The sequence below is a fragment of the Maylandia zebra genome, linkage group LG16, assembly GCF_041146795.1.
Source record: "Maylandia zebra isolate NMK-2024a linkage group LG16, Mzebra_GT3a, whole genome shotgun sequence".
NCBI classification, from domain to species: Eukaryota; Metazoa; Chordata; class Actinopteri; order Cichliformes; family Cichlidae; genus Maylandia; species Maylandia zebra.
The window spans coordinates 32,545,246-32,561,783 of record NC_135182.1 but is presented as its reverse complement, the minus strand read 5'-3'; the positions used below and the strand labels follow the sequence as shown (position 1 = coordinate 32,561,783).

Here is a 16,538-nt window from a genome sequence, read left to right as displayed (position 1 = left end):
TCGTTTTACGGGAAGAAAACAGCCCTTGGTTAGATTTATCACACCTGCCAGTAGGCATAATTTTGTTTTGCCGGCATGGTACATATATTTAGTAGCCTGTACACAGGACATTTGGCGCACGCAGTCCAACTAAGCATTTGGATAAGGTGTAATTCATTAGGTACACATAACTAAAAACATTAATGCACAGCTCTTGATTAAGTTTATGATGTGTACTTTGAAAAATCCTACTTGACAGACTAATGTCTCAGCTGAAGCCTAGACCTGTCCAGTCTGACAGGTCCAGTCTTGGTACCACAGGACTCACACTTACACCTATAATCAATTTATAATCACCAATTAACCTAACCTTAACCGCATTCGTTTCAACATCTAAATATAATTAGTAATCAGTCAGCTGTGTCATTTGTCATATGCTTAAAAGTCCAAATGTCAAAACATGGACACTTTAAATAATCAAATGAAACAAGCCCATGTTATTTACAACAACATGTTGATGGCTGAACATAAATAACTTTAACTGACTGTAACTAACAGTTGACATATTACCATTAGTTTGAACCACTAATCAAAGGTTTCCCAACATTCAAACCTTTTATATATTTCTTTGTAAGCCAACTTCCCTTATCACTGATTAGGCATCGTCACATTTTCCACAATCATTTTTACTTTTGCAATTTTTCTGCTCTCAATCCTTATTAATTATGTAATATTATATTTTGTTATTACAATATATGGCCAAAACATCCTTCCATCTTAGCCAAATAAACAGGGGGTTTAAATAAATTGCATGTTAGCACATGTTAGATCTAAATTCTAGACGCAATTCAATTCAGCTTTATTTACATAGTGCCAAATTACAACAGCAGTCACCTCAAGATGCTTTATATTGTAAGGTAGAGACCCCACTATAATATAGATCAAACCCCGACAATCAAACAACCCCCTTTGAGCAATTACTTGTCAAAAGTGGGAAAGAAAAAAAACATTTAACAGGAAGAAACCTCCAGCAGAACCAGGCTCAGGGAGAGGCAGCCATGTGCTGTGACTGGTTGGGGGGTGATCGGAGGGAGAAAGGACAAAAAGACATGCTGTGGAAGAGAGCCAGAGATTAATAATAAATAATGATGTAAAGTGATGTATAAAGATGGGAGTGAAGAAGAAACACCAGCAGCACAGACCTATTGCAGTGTAACTAAGGGAGTTGTCACTTGATCCAACACTAACTATCAAAAAGAAAAGTTTTAAGCCTCATTTTGTAAACAGAACCATTTGAAGAGGCGTTCTGCAGTAACAGCAAAATGTGGGGTCGTCCCAGTATGTTTCAGCAGCCACACACAGCCACATGTAGGATATATCAGCCTCCATCTCTCTCTCATCCCTCTCCACCACACTCCATCTCTCCCCAGTGTGTTTGCAACCAAGGTCGTATTGGTCCTGCTCTGTTTTCCAGGGCTGTGTGGGCTTCATTCATCATCCCAATGATGGGCGCGTTGGGTGTGTGTCTTTGCGCGTGCGTGCTTGCGTGTTTGTCTTATTGTTTGTGCAAGCCTGTGCCTGTCTCTTGTTCCCTCTGTACGCTCGCTCAAATCAACGACCCCCACCTCTGTTCTCTCTTAATCTCCTTCTTATTTCACTAATGCATCGACATGAAGAAAGATGCAACTGCACCACACTGTCGCACATGTGGTGGAGAATATGCTCATTCAGGAATAATGGCCTGTATTTATATAGCGCTTTTCTAGTCCCTAAGGACCCCAAAGCGCTTTACACAACCTGTCATCCACCCATTCACACACACATTCACACACTGGTGATGGCAAGCTACATTGTAGCCACAGCCATCCTGGGGCGCACTGACAGAGGTGAGGCTGCCGGACACTGGCGCCACCGGGCCCTCTGACCAATGCATGGTTATAAGCTGAGATTCAACCAAGGGGGAGAGGAAGAGCATGAGAGGGAGGAAGAAAGAAAATAAGAGCAACAAAGAACACAAAAGTAACACTCCCACCACTCAAGTCAATAGTTAGTAGAGGCGCTTTTGGCAGCCGTTACAGCCCTGGGCCAATATCAATAGGTCTCTATCTGCTTGGCACATCTGGACGATGCAATTTGTCCTCTATTTTCGCTTGCCAAAGGACTTGAGCTCTATCAGGGGAGCGTGAAATCTGGATCAGTCTGAGACAGAGATGGTTGTTTTTAAGTCATCACACTCAGATCCAGTGTTACCGTCATAATCTGGGCTGCAGAGGGTTTTTTTTTTAACCATATAACCCTCTTTCACCGAGTCTCTGCTAAGTCTTCTGGCAAATACTAGCCTCGTTTTTGATAGGCATAAAGCAATGGCAGGCAAAATCACTCCAGCATTAGCAGGTCCTATCTCAGCTATGAAAGCCTGTAGCTCATTCAGAGCCGATCATTCGTGGACATTTTTGGAGGACGGGCTACTTATCCTCTACTTATATTTTTGCTTTACTATTCAGTGCCTTTGTGTGTTGTTCGGTGGCTCCACATCAGCCTTTCCTTTGAATGTGTTTAAATTTAGTTCACATGCTAGTTCTCTGATAGGTACTTTAAACACGATTGTGTCACAAGGTGTGTTTAGACTGAATGCAAAGTGAATTTTAGATGTGTCGTCATTGCAAATGAAGCCAACAGAAAGACACACAGCACAAATAGACAAATGCAAATTTTCAGCGGAGGATGTGAATTGAAAATGTTTTAACTGAAATGAAGAACATGTTGTCCTGATCTTTGTGACTCCAGTTCATGAACATTTGTAGGTAATAAAAAACAAAACGAAATGAGCGCGTACTGGTGGGAAATTATTATTATAGATTCGAAAGCGTGTGTGCAGTCGCAGAAACGCACAGTTGCTACATATGTTGGTAGTTAACAGCTACATCTGTGCAGCTGATCTATTTGCTGTTGGCGGTGAATAAACTGTGTTCACATTTGCACAAAAATGTCACCACTAGATTGGACTGCAATGTTCCTTTTGTCATAATATGCTCGTAAAGTCACAATCTGCGTGAGAAATGATTGTGGTTAACTGCTAGACCTCAGTTGCAATTCACCCAGAATCACAAATATGCTTCGGGGACTGCACACTGGATGTCCCTGCTTTTATTTCACAAGTTACAGGAGCCGAACAAATCGACCAGCGCCTGCTTTCAGCACACTGACTCAGGCGGCTGCTGCAGTTAAATGAGCTCCTGGCTTGTCGCTGGTGTCCTCCCTTGCAGCAAACCGTTTTTTCTACGGCAGCCTGGAGAATGCATAGCTAGCGCCACCAGTGGAGTGATGAATTCTGCTGTTTTTTTTTTTATGTGAATTTCCGTGGATGCATGCATGGCTAATCTCCATACACAGTACTAAGGGGATTAAGAATGCTCTCTAACCCCCGGATGAAGGTCCACAGCACCTTTGTGACTGATCCACCATTTTTTTTACTCCTCTGTCATTTTATCTCTTATCCTGCTTATCTCCCCTTTAACGCACATTTTTCACTCTGATCTCTTCTTCTCTGCCTAGTAACTTAATCCTAAACGTCCCTTCTCTCTTCTTTCTGTGCCTTCTTCTCTCCTTTTGCTGTAATCTTGCACAAAATCTACATTTCATGTGTTTATTTAGCCTGAAAGCATTAAAACAAAGGGAACAAAGGGAAGGCAGGTTTTGTTAGAGATGAAGGTGAGGCTATAGGATCTTACTCATAGAGGAGGCCGGTCGACCGCTCTGGTCCAGGCATGGATCGATATTAGGTGATGTAGGAGCCGGTGGGGGGTGATTGTGGGGGCAGCAGAGGGGCTAATCATTTCAGTTATTACGCAGCCGTGTCTCCTGATTCCTGGGATTAGCAGGCACAGAAACACGGGAGATGTTGTGTTAGTGCTACATGAGACTCTATCGGGGATTTGGAATGTGGAAAATACTGCCTGTCCCAAGTTGCTTTTGGTAATTGTGTCTGCAATACTGAGAATGGGGATCTGGGGAAAAGTGCGTGAAGTGTTGGCTGCAGTTCTATGGAGAAAAGGACAGAAAGAAGCAGGCATGGAGATAATCCTGGCATCTGTGCCATGTATGCGCGAATACACATGTAAGAAATACAAGCGGGCGATACAGAAACATGCATGGGCTCGCTCTCTCTGTCTCCCTCTCCTTCTCCCGTGTGCAATTGTGGGAGAGTAGAGTCGTGGGAGAGCTTACATGCTCGCCTGCCCACAAGCCTTTATTCGAAGCTGATCATTTGACAGAGTACAGAAAGGCTGGAGAGGCTGGCTAGTTCTGGTGCCTCCAAGAACTGAAAATTGCTGCAACCTGTGTGTGTGTGTGTGTGTGTGTGTGTGTGTGTGTGTGTGTGTGTGTGTAACAGAGAGGGAGAGAGAATTTCACACACCGAAACATACATGACAGGTGGAAATAAGGGAAATTACATTCACATCAGTGGTCAAAGAGTCACAACTGGCTAATTCAATCAGCTGGAGTGTCTGCGCTGACAATACGCTAAACTCTGATGTGAGACAAAACCCGAGTCCATATAATTGAACTGCTATGCGCTGTTGAACACTTGAGAACAACACTGACAGAAGTCCTTGGAAGTATATGAATTCACAGACATGGATTTCTTTTTCCTGTTAATGGGCTTTAAAGGGCACGTTAGCAGATTTTATTTATTTTTTTGTATTCGGCCTCTGATGTTGCGCATTGCATACATCTCATCTATTCTTTACGTAGATTTATAAGAACACCTCTGACTTGCAAACTGAAGAATTTGAACAAGATGGCAATTACCAGAGCAAAGAGGATATAAAGAAAATATACTAATGAGTTACATTGTGCAAAGTGAAACTCCTGGAGTTTTGGAGCTTGACTTACCAGAGGGAAGAAGAAATGTGTTAGAAGATAAAAACTTTAATCAATATATTATTTAGCAGCTAAAAACAAGATAAATGTTTACCTTTGAGGGTGTAAATTGTAAGTGGTGCATTGACTGGAATTTATATGACACATTTTACTCTTACAGGGCTCTCAACACACTTTTAATTGAATGCAATTTGTAGGCAGGCATCATGTTTTGTCCATTCTGGTTACACTGTATATCTAAGGACAAGATAAATACACCGGAATAAATCAGTATAACAGCTGAACATTATCACTTTAAAGAGGCAATTTATTTATAGTTCCATATTTTTATTCATGGTTTCTACTAGAGTGCCTTTGGTACATGCATTTATAGTTCAAATAATCCTTATTTATCCTGTGTTGAGCCTTGGTGTAGCCCTTAGTTTGTTCAGCCTGAAACAAGCTGTTGTAGCACTCTTTGAGCCAACTTCTGTGCTCACCACCAGAGCTGTGTGTCTGATATTGTGACTGTACTAAGGATATCCACTCTCACATACATTAAGCTATCATACAGATGCAAGAATACTTTATAAAACATTTGTAAAACTGTGCTTTTAAAGGAGGTTCAGCCAACTTCTGTTCAAATGTTCTGTTTGCAGTGCAGAGCCAATCAGAAGACAAACCAGAGAGGCTAGGAAGCTAAAACATCTTGTTTCAGACTGAAGACAACCTGTGAGTGTTACACAAAGACCCAGAATACGATAAAGGATGAATATTTTCAAATATGAGCAGATATAGATGAAAAAAAGTGCTTGAGTAAATGAGAAATGCTATATAAAGAACTTTTGAGTTCTCAGGTGTAGAAAAGCACTATAAAAGAGCCAGTCCAAGATTTATTTATTAGTTCAAAGTCATCTACTGATTTTTTTTTACTGCAGAATTAGGTGAACAAAACTTTTACAAAGAAAATTTCTATGTTTTAAAGCATTTATAAAGTAAGCGTGCTATTTGTTGATTAGGCATTTCAAAGTTAACCTAAAGTGGAACTTGAAAGAGGTTTAAAAAGACAAACTAAGCAAAAGATTTCTCTCTGCATTCACGTTAAACTCGATGGCTAAACATCAACACCGTTTCACATTTTGTATTCTTGCCAGCCCTGTGACCTGAAGGTAAAGCAGTGAATTCAAAATGTACATCTTTTCACATGACTGCAGATGTTCAGCATTCAGAGGACATGCTGCCTCATTGCCATGGCTGCCGTCTAACACCTGCAGCAGCATCAGACGCAGCTTCAAAAGAAAACACCGAAAGCAAAGGCAGAGCATTTGAAAGGAGCTTAACATCCTCAGCAAAAGAAGTTTTCACTCTTGTAGGCTGCATTGTGGGATTGGACACAAGCAAAAGGCACGGACAAAGCTGTTGGGATAATCTGACCAATAGCAACAAAATTCAAGCTGAGAGTTATGGATAAGGAACTTCACATGTTAACAGTCAAACAAAGCAGACCTAACTGACTTTGACCTTAAAAGAAGAGTCAAACTCAACTTAAGCCTTTTAGTGGAAAATCAGGTTAAAACCTTTCTACCGGAGTTCTTTCCAATTCAATCCAGCGTGTCGCGAGGGATCACAAGAAATAACAAAAGTTTCTGAAGGGAAAATGAAAGACGTGACACAAGGGAGCAATGCGTGGTGGCAGCAGCGTGGGTGTCTGTGCAAGCGTGTGTGTGTGTTGGGGAGATTAAAGATATGACATGGGGAAATGATGCCAAGTTCCACCTCTTCGTCTTCTTTTCCAAAGTTGTCCCCACGGGCCCTGGTAAGTTTAAAAATAGAGCTTGTCTAATGGAGAAGAGGGCCGAAGGGAAGGGAGAAAAAGCACGAAAGAGCGTGCAGAATCCTCTGTGGTAGGAGAATGCAATTTGAGATTGGCCAGATTACTTTTCTCTCCCCCCCTTTCTTCTCCCCTTCGGCCACTCATGAGGCGTGATATGCACCGGTGGGGTCCCTAAGCCACCATAAGCCTGACGCCAGTACCTACACCGCCGCCAAAGAGTCGTCGCACTCTCAGAGCGAGAAAATCAGCGAGATGAAATAAAAGAGGGACTCCGAAGAGATCAGCGGGGATTTGAGAGAGATAGATGAGAGTCAGGCGAGGGACTCGAAAGGGGTGGAGGAAGGGGGTAAGAGTGAATGGATGAAGGAGATAGCTTCGCTGGGATTATGACGGGATATGGCAGAATGTAAATGCACTTGTCTGCTTTCTCATGGTCACATTGTGAGAAGTTGGAAAGAGCCTGCTGGCTTTTAGACAACAAGTAAGAGAAGAAATGGCAGCAACGAATCAGTCATCGCATGTTTTCCTCTGTTTCTCTCTGTTTCTTGCAGGAGGAGAGGGCTCAGCGGAGACTGGGCTGAAGGAGACGTCCACCTGTGACATTTGCCAGTTTGGGGCAGAGTGCGATGTGGACGCAGAAGATGTATGGTTAGTGTTCCCAACCGAAACGCTTGCATCTACCATTTTTAAAGCCAGTGAGCTCATGTCGGTCCACAGTCCACAAGAATCAGTACTCCTTCTAGAGAAGTGGCCACAACTTAATCAAACTTGCACTCAGTGATCACCTAATGGCTCTTCACCTAAGCCATGGTCAAGGTCACAGTTTGTGCAGTACAGCCAACCACAAGAAAACCTCACTCATTATAGGTTCACTGGTGATGGTGAGTCAGATGAGGTACATCACTGATGTTGTCAAAGCCTTGTCACACAAATCATGTTATTTTCATCATAAATATACCCCTTATGTTTGTTATTTGAGACATTTTGGCAAGTCTGAACACAAAGAACTCAAATAAGAGCCCTCTTTTATCCTGCAGACGCTCAGTTCTGAACACCCACTGAGGTTTAGTGCATGGCTGACCATTTCATTTAACCTCAATTACTAGAGCAGGGCAGGGAGAGAAAGGAGATTTTCGCTTATTCTGGAAATCCAATTACTATCCTTACAGGACTTGGCAATGTCAGGCCAAAAATGACTTTGACTTACACAAGAAAAACTAGTTCAGTGATGAAATAACGTTTGTCATAGATTTAACCATTTACTGCAGATGAGATGGATGCAGGTAATGTGTTTTTTGGCTCGCCCACATGCATTAGCAAGTAGGCAGCACTAAAAACATCCTCAGGGGTACATAAAAACACGCGTGTTCAGAAGCCAATTAGAAGAAGGCTCAACTGTTCCAGCGAAAGCATCAGTGCTTTGTGCAGCATGAATGAGGCTTAAATGAACCGACGGTACAGATTTGGTGTGGAACACCGTCAGCTGGTATCAGCAAAAAGGAAGGTAGCGCTTCTAAGAAATCCCAGATGTACCGCTAGAAATTAGAAGTGCCCTGAGAGTATGACTCTATCAAACTGCTTGATGTAATGGAAAGATAATGTACCCGGGTGTGCAATAACCGTAATGCCAAGGAACGGCTTCATGATGCATTCTGAGCCCTGTTGCAAATACTGAACAGCTGGAGTCCACTCCTCCTGATGCCTCCCACTTCCACAAATGCACCTTAATATTCTGCTAAAGCACATAAATTGATTTATTGGCAATTTCTTAATATCCAAAGGGAGAATCCATAAGGTCACAACAGCAAAGTGCTGTCAATGGTTTTGTGCACAGAAAACCAAAAACATTAAAGCAAGAGGAGCCTTGAGCATATTTAGCACAAGCTGAAATAAAGACAATTATACTCTACATAATGCAGGGAGGGAGGAGACAACGGGCGAGAGAGGCAGCGAAAGTCAATAATGCATCTCGTTAAAAAAGCAGTTGACATAAACAGACGTATGAATATTTCAGTGTCCTTTCTTGTAAAAACAGGAACAGCAAGTACCCTTTAATCTTTCAAAAGCCCCAAAGGTGTTTTGATAAGAATGTTTCTGGCGAATAATCAGAAAGGTAATTGCAAACCAACAGCAGGTAATTTTCATCAAACAGCACCCAACAACTGGCATAATATAAGATCATTTTGATTAAAATGACAGGTTATTCCAATCAGGAGGCAGCTGAGTTTAATCAAACAAACCGTCAGCTGATGAAACAATGAGTGGAGAGAGAAGAAAGTAATCAAATACCAGGTGAGGATAAAGTGATGTGACGTGAAACATTTTTCCTATTTTCGCACAAGAAATGCAGATATGAATAATTAAGGAATAATTTTCCTCTGCAAATTGTTTGCTGCCATGTAAAGCACTGCAACGCTCAGATATATGGGACCTGACGTGGGCTGATAATCAGAATGAAGTGGCGTCTCGTTGTCACTTAATTATTCAGTTTCGTGTTTATTTCTTGTTAATTAGCGTTAATTAGCGAGGTTAAGTGGTGTTGGTTGGTAAGAAGATTTTGCCATATTTGGACAGGCCTATGTTAACTGTTTCCTCCTGCTTTCAGTTTTAATCAAATGACAAACTCCTGGCCTAAAAAACAAAGCCCAGGAGAAGTTTCTAAAACTGCACCTCCTTTGATATCCACCTGAAGCTGGCTTCAGAAGCTCAACAATCCACATACACTCCCATGTTAAAAGAATTTATGGAAGAGATGAACACATTTATGAACTATGGTGCATCACACTCACTGTGTGAAGGCTTAGAGTTATGTATTATTGACGTTGATTGATTGATGTTTGAACGCCTCTAACTGTCTACTACATTTAACCATCGCTAAGGCATTTGCTGATGCTTTTCAGTGCAGTTATCTCACAAGTCATTCGGCCCTCTATGAGAGAGAGACCAGCCAATAAATACTCCACTGTGCTGGGATTCGTTTCAGTTAGTAAAATTCTAATATTACTTTATTTATGCATTAGCACTAGTTTGTGGCTCCACAGTGTAGTGGTTAACACATTTTGCCTTAAATGTGAGTGATCCTCAGTTCAAGACCAGGATGTGACACAAACCCTGTCCCAGTCCTGGAAAACTATTCAAATCCATCCATTGTAGCAACCCTTTGGGAAAAGAGAACAGTTGAAAGTACCTTTATACATCAGCACTGATCATTCACTACTTGTTTTGTAGAAAAATTAAGCTCATTGGCAAAATGAAAACAAGACTTTCAGCCACTTTCTCTGCTTTTTTTTTTCATTTCTTTCATGCAAGTTGAATATAACAAAGACATTTTTGTGTTATATGCATATTCCATATCGTTATAGCATATCGGCATATTTTCCCAAACTAATGAAAACAAATGCCTAGTGCCGCTTCATATTGAGATGTTTCTCTCCTTTTCCTTGATGCATTACAGTCTATGCTTGAACATCAGTACTTTTCGGAAAGCACTGAGGAAGTGCACTACACGAGTACAATCTCATAGCGCACTAACAGATGGTGATTGCTACAACCATTTTCTATGCAATATAACAGTGTTTTCTGTTACAAATGATCACTAGTCCACAAACAAAGAATATTATGGTGGCTATGTCCATTTTATGTATTCTTAGGTCTGAAGTTTTCTTACATATTTAAGCTAACTAGCTGCTGTTATTGCTTCATGATTATCAGCCAGAAGAGCAGTATCAATATTGTCACCTTACTGTAATTTGAATTTTAATCAGTGGATATTACTGTATTGCAGTTTTATATATTATTATATTGCTCCTTTAGCTGTCATGTGGTCAGATAAAGTAATTACAAAGTTGCATTTTTGCTATAAGTTAGCTCGCCAACATCGCTGCAAGACTTCCAGTCAATCACATCCCAACATTGGTGATTAGTTTGGTGCCAGAAACCAAATTTGTCATTTGTTGTTATGCAACGAAGCACTCTGTGTACCGTCATTGGTTTACAAAATGGTAAACCTGATGAGAAAGTGAAAAATTATTTCATTGTGTTATTGTGGATATTGGTCCTGCTACACTATAACACGCTGCAGTTGTTAGAACAAGCAATTGTCCCAATCAACCCGGATGCACAAGGTCTCAACTTGGCAGTATTCCAAACAGCCCATCAGTGCTTGTTTTGTACCAATTTTCCTGTCACAGATTTTTTTGGCTTCAGTACAGGTACACAACTTCCACATTTGTAATTTCTCGTAAAAAGCTGTGATTTGCTCAGTTGCTTTTCTAACTGCGGTTGCAGCCATTACTGAGTCACAAAACTAAATTTATGTAAAACCCTGATGGAAAAGGGTCTGAAATGTGTGCAGCAATTTAGAGGTCCGGATAAAGGCTATGGTTAAAACTATTCTAGAAGCTGTTTTGAAATAAATTGCTGATGGTGATGACGTGATTTTGCACTTTTTATTTTTTGCTTTGTTTAAAATGAATTTATCAGTTTGCTATTTGCATCTTTAATTTTTGTTGTTTTAAAACCTGATTATTATTTTTATACATCCTGACAGTATAATAGAATGCATGCCAGCATGTTATAAGCTGTTCAGCTTTTGCTTGGTCAGGATAACATAAAAACTATTTCAGCATTTTTTTTCCCTCTTCAACAAAGTTCAGATAATTCCAGTTGTCATCATTTATGATTCATCATCAAATACTCGGTTAAAAATACCCTTGACCAAGGCATTTGCTTGAAACTCTATTGTTGCCGCATAGGGGCTGCCCACTGGTCTTAGTTTTTGCGATGGGTTAAAGAGAGAGAACATTTTTTTTCCTGCAGGAATCAATAAAGTCTATCTCGACTCACCATAAATCAGTCTTCATAAATCAATCTTCTTCTCTTTATTGATTCAGATAGGAAAAGGAGAAATGTGCTTAGTCTTTCTGTGTAGTTTGCAAGAACCTCTTTTGGGTAAACTTTACTGCACTTGTTCCTGCTGTATCAAAGAGCCTTAGTAGCCTTACTCCACCTCTCTATATTCTGGAGGCAGACAGCAAGCAAAAAAAGACAAATTTGCCCCTGAGGGATCAATACAGTGTCACAAAAAAATCCATTTAGATCCATTTGTGGTGTAAAACTGTAATTACCCAGAAAAATCCATGCTTTCAAACCCATCAGTAGCACCCATCGGTGTTGATAGAATTAAGGAAGAGGAGGAGCAGCGAGTGAACCGGTCATGGCAAGGGACACTTGCTGCACGAACACTGGGGTTAGACCTCCTGAGAGGGTTTTTTAAAAGCCAGCACTCATCTCCTCACTGAAACCATTCTGTGGAGAGCAAACTACCCCTCCTGCATGGAAACCAGAGCTTTGCTTTTTTTATCATTCATTTGCAATTTCTATATGTTCATTTTTCTTTGTTTTAGTCGTACTTATCACTCTAGTTGTTTTACATTTCCTTTTAGTACTTTTTAGACCTCTGTAGTGTTTTGTCATGTGACATTCTTATAGTTTTAATAGTGTGTTTCTGGATATTTTGAGGCCTTTTGTAGATATTTTGCATCTCTTTGTAGAAATTTTGAGTGTTTTGTTATTTTATATAAAGTTATACTAATTTAGTAACTTCACAATAGACTCTTTGGTCTCTGCTTTGCATCCCTTTGTTTAGTTTTTAGACTATTTTTGATAACATTTGTATGTAATGCATAATGTACATTTTTGAACTTTTCATAGGCTTTGTCACTTCTCATCTCTTCGTTCTGTTTCTAAATCCATTTGTTGTGGTTTCACTTGCAGCAATGGTGACCTTGAAAGTTGTTGTAGTATGTCTTTGATGCTGGTTGGCACCTCTTTAAAGAAGTTTTGAGTCCTTTTCTGGTTTTTCATTTGTTTTACACCCAGTTATTGTAATATAGTAACTTTTAATAGACTCTGTTCATTCGTTTGTCATTTTATTTTGTTTCCAATTTGTAAAATCACGTGCCAGCAATTCATTTTCCCAAAGGCTCACATGGGAAACTGCTGCTTGTAAGAGTAGCTGTTACAATCAGGCAGTGAAAATGTGAAATAGGCACAGTTAAAATTAGAGATGGCACGATACCACTTTTTTATGTCCGATACCGATATCATAAATTTGGATATCTGCCGATACCGATATGAATCCGATATAGTGTTTTTTAATCAACAAAACTGTTTTTTAAATATCTTGCTGCATTTTGTATAAGTTCATACTCAAGTTTAAAACAACAACTACACTAAAGCTATTCTGTTATACCTGTATGCAAAAAAAAATATTTCATAGTTCAGCAATACTGATCAATCTAATAAACTTAAACCTACACCATCCTCCCTATTCTGGTATTTTAAAGAGTACTTAGCAGAAATATTAAGCAACCTAACTAATAGGGTTCCAACTCCCAGCAACAACAAAAATAAATAAATAAAATATAGGGAACCACCCCTCACGCTCCACCTCATGATGCTTAATCGACGTAATCAACCTTAATTTGATGCAGTGTGAAAAAAAATGCACAGAAATCAATTATTTTTCAAGAAATATTAAATAGATTCAACATCTTTCTTCAACAAAATTGCAGACTGCACAGATAGTACCTTCCCAAAGGAAAAAGTACTATAGCTTACTAGGGTATATTAGACTTACTAGTTACTATATACAGTAATTGACTTCTATTCATTTTACATCAAATTAAAACTTTGGGTGTCAGATAATTATTTATTTAAAGCTAGACATTTTAAATGAGAATAAGAAAGAAAAGTATGTCTTTGTGCCCCCTTTTCCCTGTTAATGCCCTATCGGCCCCTCTGGCTAAACTTTGCTAGATCCGCCCCTGCACAGTTACCAGCGTCAGCTATGTAGAAAAGATCCTCGAGTAGAAAGTAATATTAAATACATTCTAACAACAGCTGATCAAGCTTAAACGTGCTGCTGTTGTTCAGCCGCTGGTTTCCTCTTTCTGGTGCAAAGTGGGCCAAAAGCAAACTAGAGACACGGACTGGACAGAAAAGCCGATCAGCTGATCGTTAAGCAGTTTCATGATTGAAGTAGCAGCAGGAGAGGCAGTTGCTCGTTAAGCTTAACGTGGGAATGCTTTACAAACATTCAGAGATGGACTTACACACTTGCTTTACTTCTCTCGGGGATAACTTTGTCGGAGATGAAATGCCGGGTTGCTAGCGAAGCTCCACATGCTATCCAGACCACCGACAGGTCCCGCATGCCACAGCCGCTCTATCACGTGATGCATACTGCTCCGACGTGCTAACGTTCTGAGGTGAGTTACGGCGTGTTGCAAGTTTTGTGAGGTGCTTTCGTGATATTTAATGGATCGGATTACATTTTTTTATTTTTCTCCGATATCCGATCCAGTAATTTAGGTCAGTATCGGACCGATACCGATACGTAATATCAGATCGGTCCATCTCTAGTTAAAATGCCAATGTGTTATTGCAGTTTAATCAACATTGACAAAAACTGTTGTGCACAAAATGTGCATGGTTTTGCAAAAAAAGGACTTTTAACTTTATACAAAGTGCTACTGCTATTTTACTTGTAGTTGAATTATATAATCTGCAGTTTTTCAGTCTGTTTTGTTTTTTTTTCTTCAGTGAGCGAAATCAATGTCCGAGGTGAAAACATGAAGGACGGTCACATCAACAGCAAATGTAGCATCTGCCTTCTATTCTGCATCTGAGAGCTCTGGAATGTCCTTGTCCTTCTTCTCACAAAACTCGTATTTCAGCTCTCAGGTCCCACACTCTGTTAGCTTTTTGGCCAGGCTGAGCCACCTGACAGCTTCCTCATGCATCTACTTTAAAAATGCAACAGTTTTTCACAGCCCCAGCTTATCGAAGCATTCGTTTTCCCCCATGAACGAATCACTCCTGACGCGGTCCCTGTCACTGAGTGCATTGCTGCCATCCCCTTTGTAATCTCAAACTTTAACTGGACTGTGTTGCAAACATTGCATCTGTCATCAAGGACCAAGAAGAACATTTTAAATTGTCCGCTGTATGTCAACTGAAGTTCCAGATTTCCCGCAACGTCTTGTTACGGCATAAGAGAGTCCACCAAACAATCGGCTATCAGGGAGTTTATCAGTACAATGCCTAGATGTGGTTTATAGGGGTTTTTCTAACTTTTCATAGACTTTATTTGTCCCTTTGTCATTGTTCTGCATCTTTTTGTGGAGGTGTGAAGTTTTACCTCCACGTGTAGTCATATTTTAACTTTCTGTGTTTTGATGTAGATTTTTTACATCTCTTTGGAGACCTTTTTGAGGTTATTTGACATCCCTTTGTGAGCACTGGATAACTACTTTACTTTTAGTTAGTTTGTAACTCTTTGTGGTCTCTTTGCGTGTACGAATAGACTTTAGATTTTATGTCTTATATTAAATGTTTACATTGACTTTTGGCCCAGAGATGACTGTACAGACCGAGCAGTGTTATTATTTATCAGTCTGTAGTTTTGCTTTGTTTTTCCCATTCCGCCATGTTCTCCTTCTCATGGGAATATCAGCTGTGTTATCCAGCTCTGCTCTGTCAGGTGACGTCTGCGAGTACATCTCATGAAGATAACACATCACATCAACCTAGATGATGAATGTGTTTATGTCTGTAAATAGCTTTTTCTGCTTTGTGATGACCTTCTGTCTTCAATTTGTTTTTTGATCTAGCACCTGTACAAGTTGTTTGTCTGCGCCCAGTATACCTGTTCAGCAATCCATCAATGACTACTGGACTCATAACATTTTGTGTCACAGAGCATTGCAATTTATTTTTGCTGTTTGTGCCTGTTGGGTTTTATTGTATATTTTCTCTTCCTTACTTTGCATTGCACCGTTACTGTTTTGCTCTCTCTGTCTCCACATCTCTCTCTCTGGCTCTGTTTGTCTATTTGCTTCTCTCGCACAGTTTTTCAAAGGATTACAGTGAAATTTGAGGCTGAGGATTATGAAAATCAATGCTGTGTTCAGTTGCAGTGAGGTTAGCTGCTAAGGATTTGTACACAACATGAGGCAGTCAGTGGATATGTTGTCCTCAGCTGCTGTAAGTGTTGAAATGTGTGTAAAGTGGCCTTTTCAGTTGGGAGCCCGCAGACAGTCTGGAGGTGGGGAGGCTTTGATGGGAGGGAAATCGCCAGAAACTAATCAATACTACACATCCTGCTAGGAAAGTACTCTCTCACACACGTTGTGCACACACTTGGATATAGTTCGCACATTTGCAATCACACTGCTACCTTTCATTTAACACTTCTTTACCCCTCTGTACCTCTCAGCAGCATGTGTGAAGGAATGGCTTGGTGTGTGTGAAAAGGAGAATGGGGGAAAACAAAGACTACGGCAAAACGATAGCTGTCTTCTTTATGCATATGAGTTTTTGTGCATGGCTGTCTGCGGGTAGCACTAGGATGTGTTGACGCACTGCAGTCTGGTGGTATAGTGCCTATTGTGGAGAAAGTGAGAGGCCTCATTAAAAATGTATGGAGCACAGATATCAGCCACCGACCAACTGCGGCCTCTCGGGATGGACAACAGTCTGAAAGTGTTCTACGATGGGAGATGAGTGGTGTGCATGTGCACATGTATACGACCGTGTTGTTAAGCCTATATTATGTTTTTTGGTGATGGATGTCTGGACACTTGCTCTCAGTTCAGAAGCTGGGAAGACTGTGCTTTGATTCTTTGAGTCTTGCTGCTTCCTTTCATGCTGAAACTGTTCCCATTTAGATACTTTTTATGATAACGCGGGCACTATAATTGTAAGCCTAATCTTGTCTTCAGGGCAGCTTTTGCAAAAATTAAAGCCTGTGCTGTATAATCTTTAAAGGTTAACACAAATGACAAAAAAAAATAAAAAT

General features: G+C 40.3%; 1 protein-coding gene across 1 annotated transcript in view; it reads left to right on the top strand.

The window, feature by feature from the left end:
• tmeff2a (transmembrane protein with EGF-like and two follistatin-like domains 2a) overlaps window positions 1–16,538 on the top strand; it is a 133,843-nt gene that overhangs the window by 95,863 nt on the left and 21,442 nt on the right. Inside the window, exon 5 of the mRNA XM_004559195.5 lies at window positions 7,228–7,324. Within this exon, the coding sequence (XP_004559252.2) occupies window positions 7,228–7,324 (97 nt within the window). The remainder of the gene's footprint in view (window positions 1–7,227; window positions 7,325–16,538) is intronic.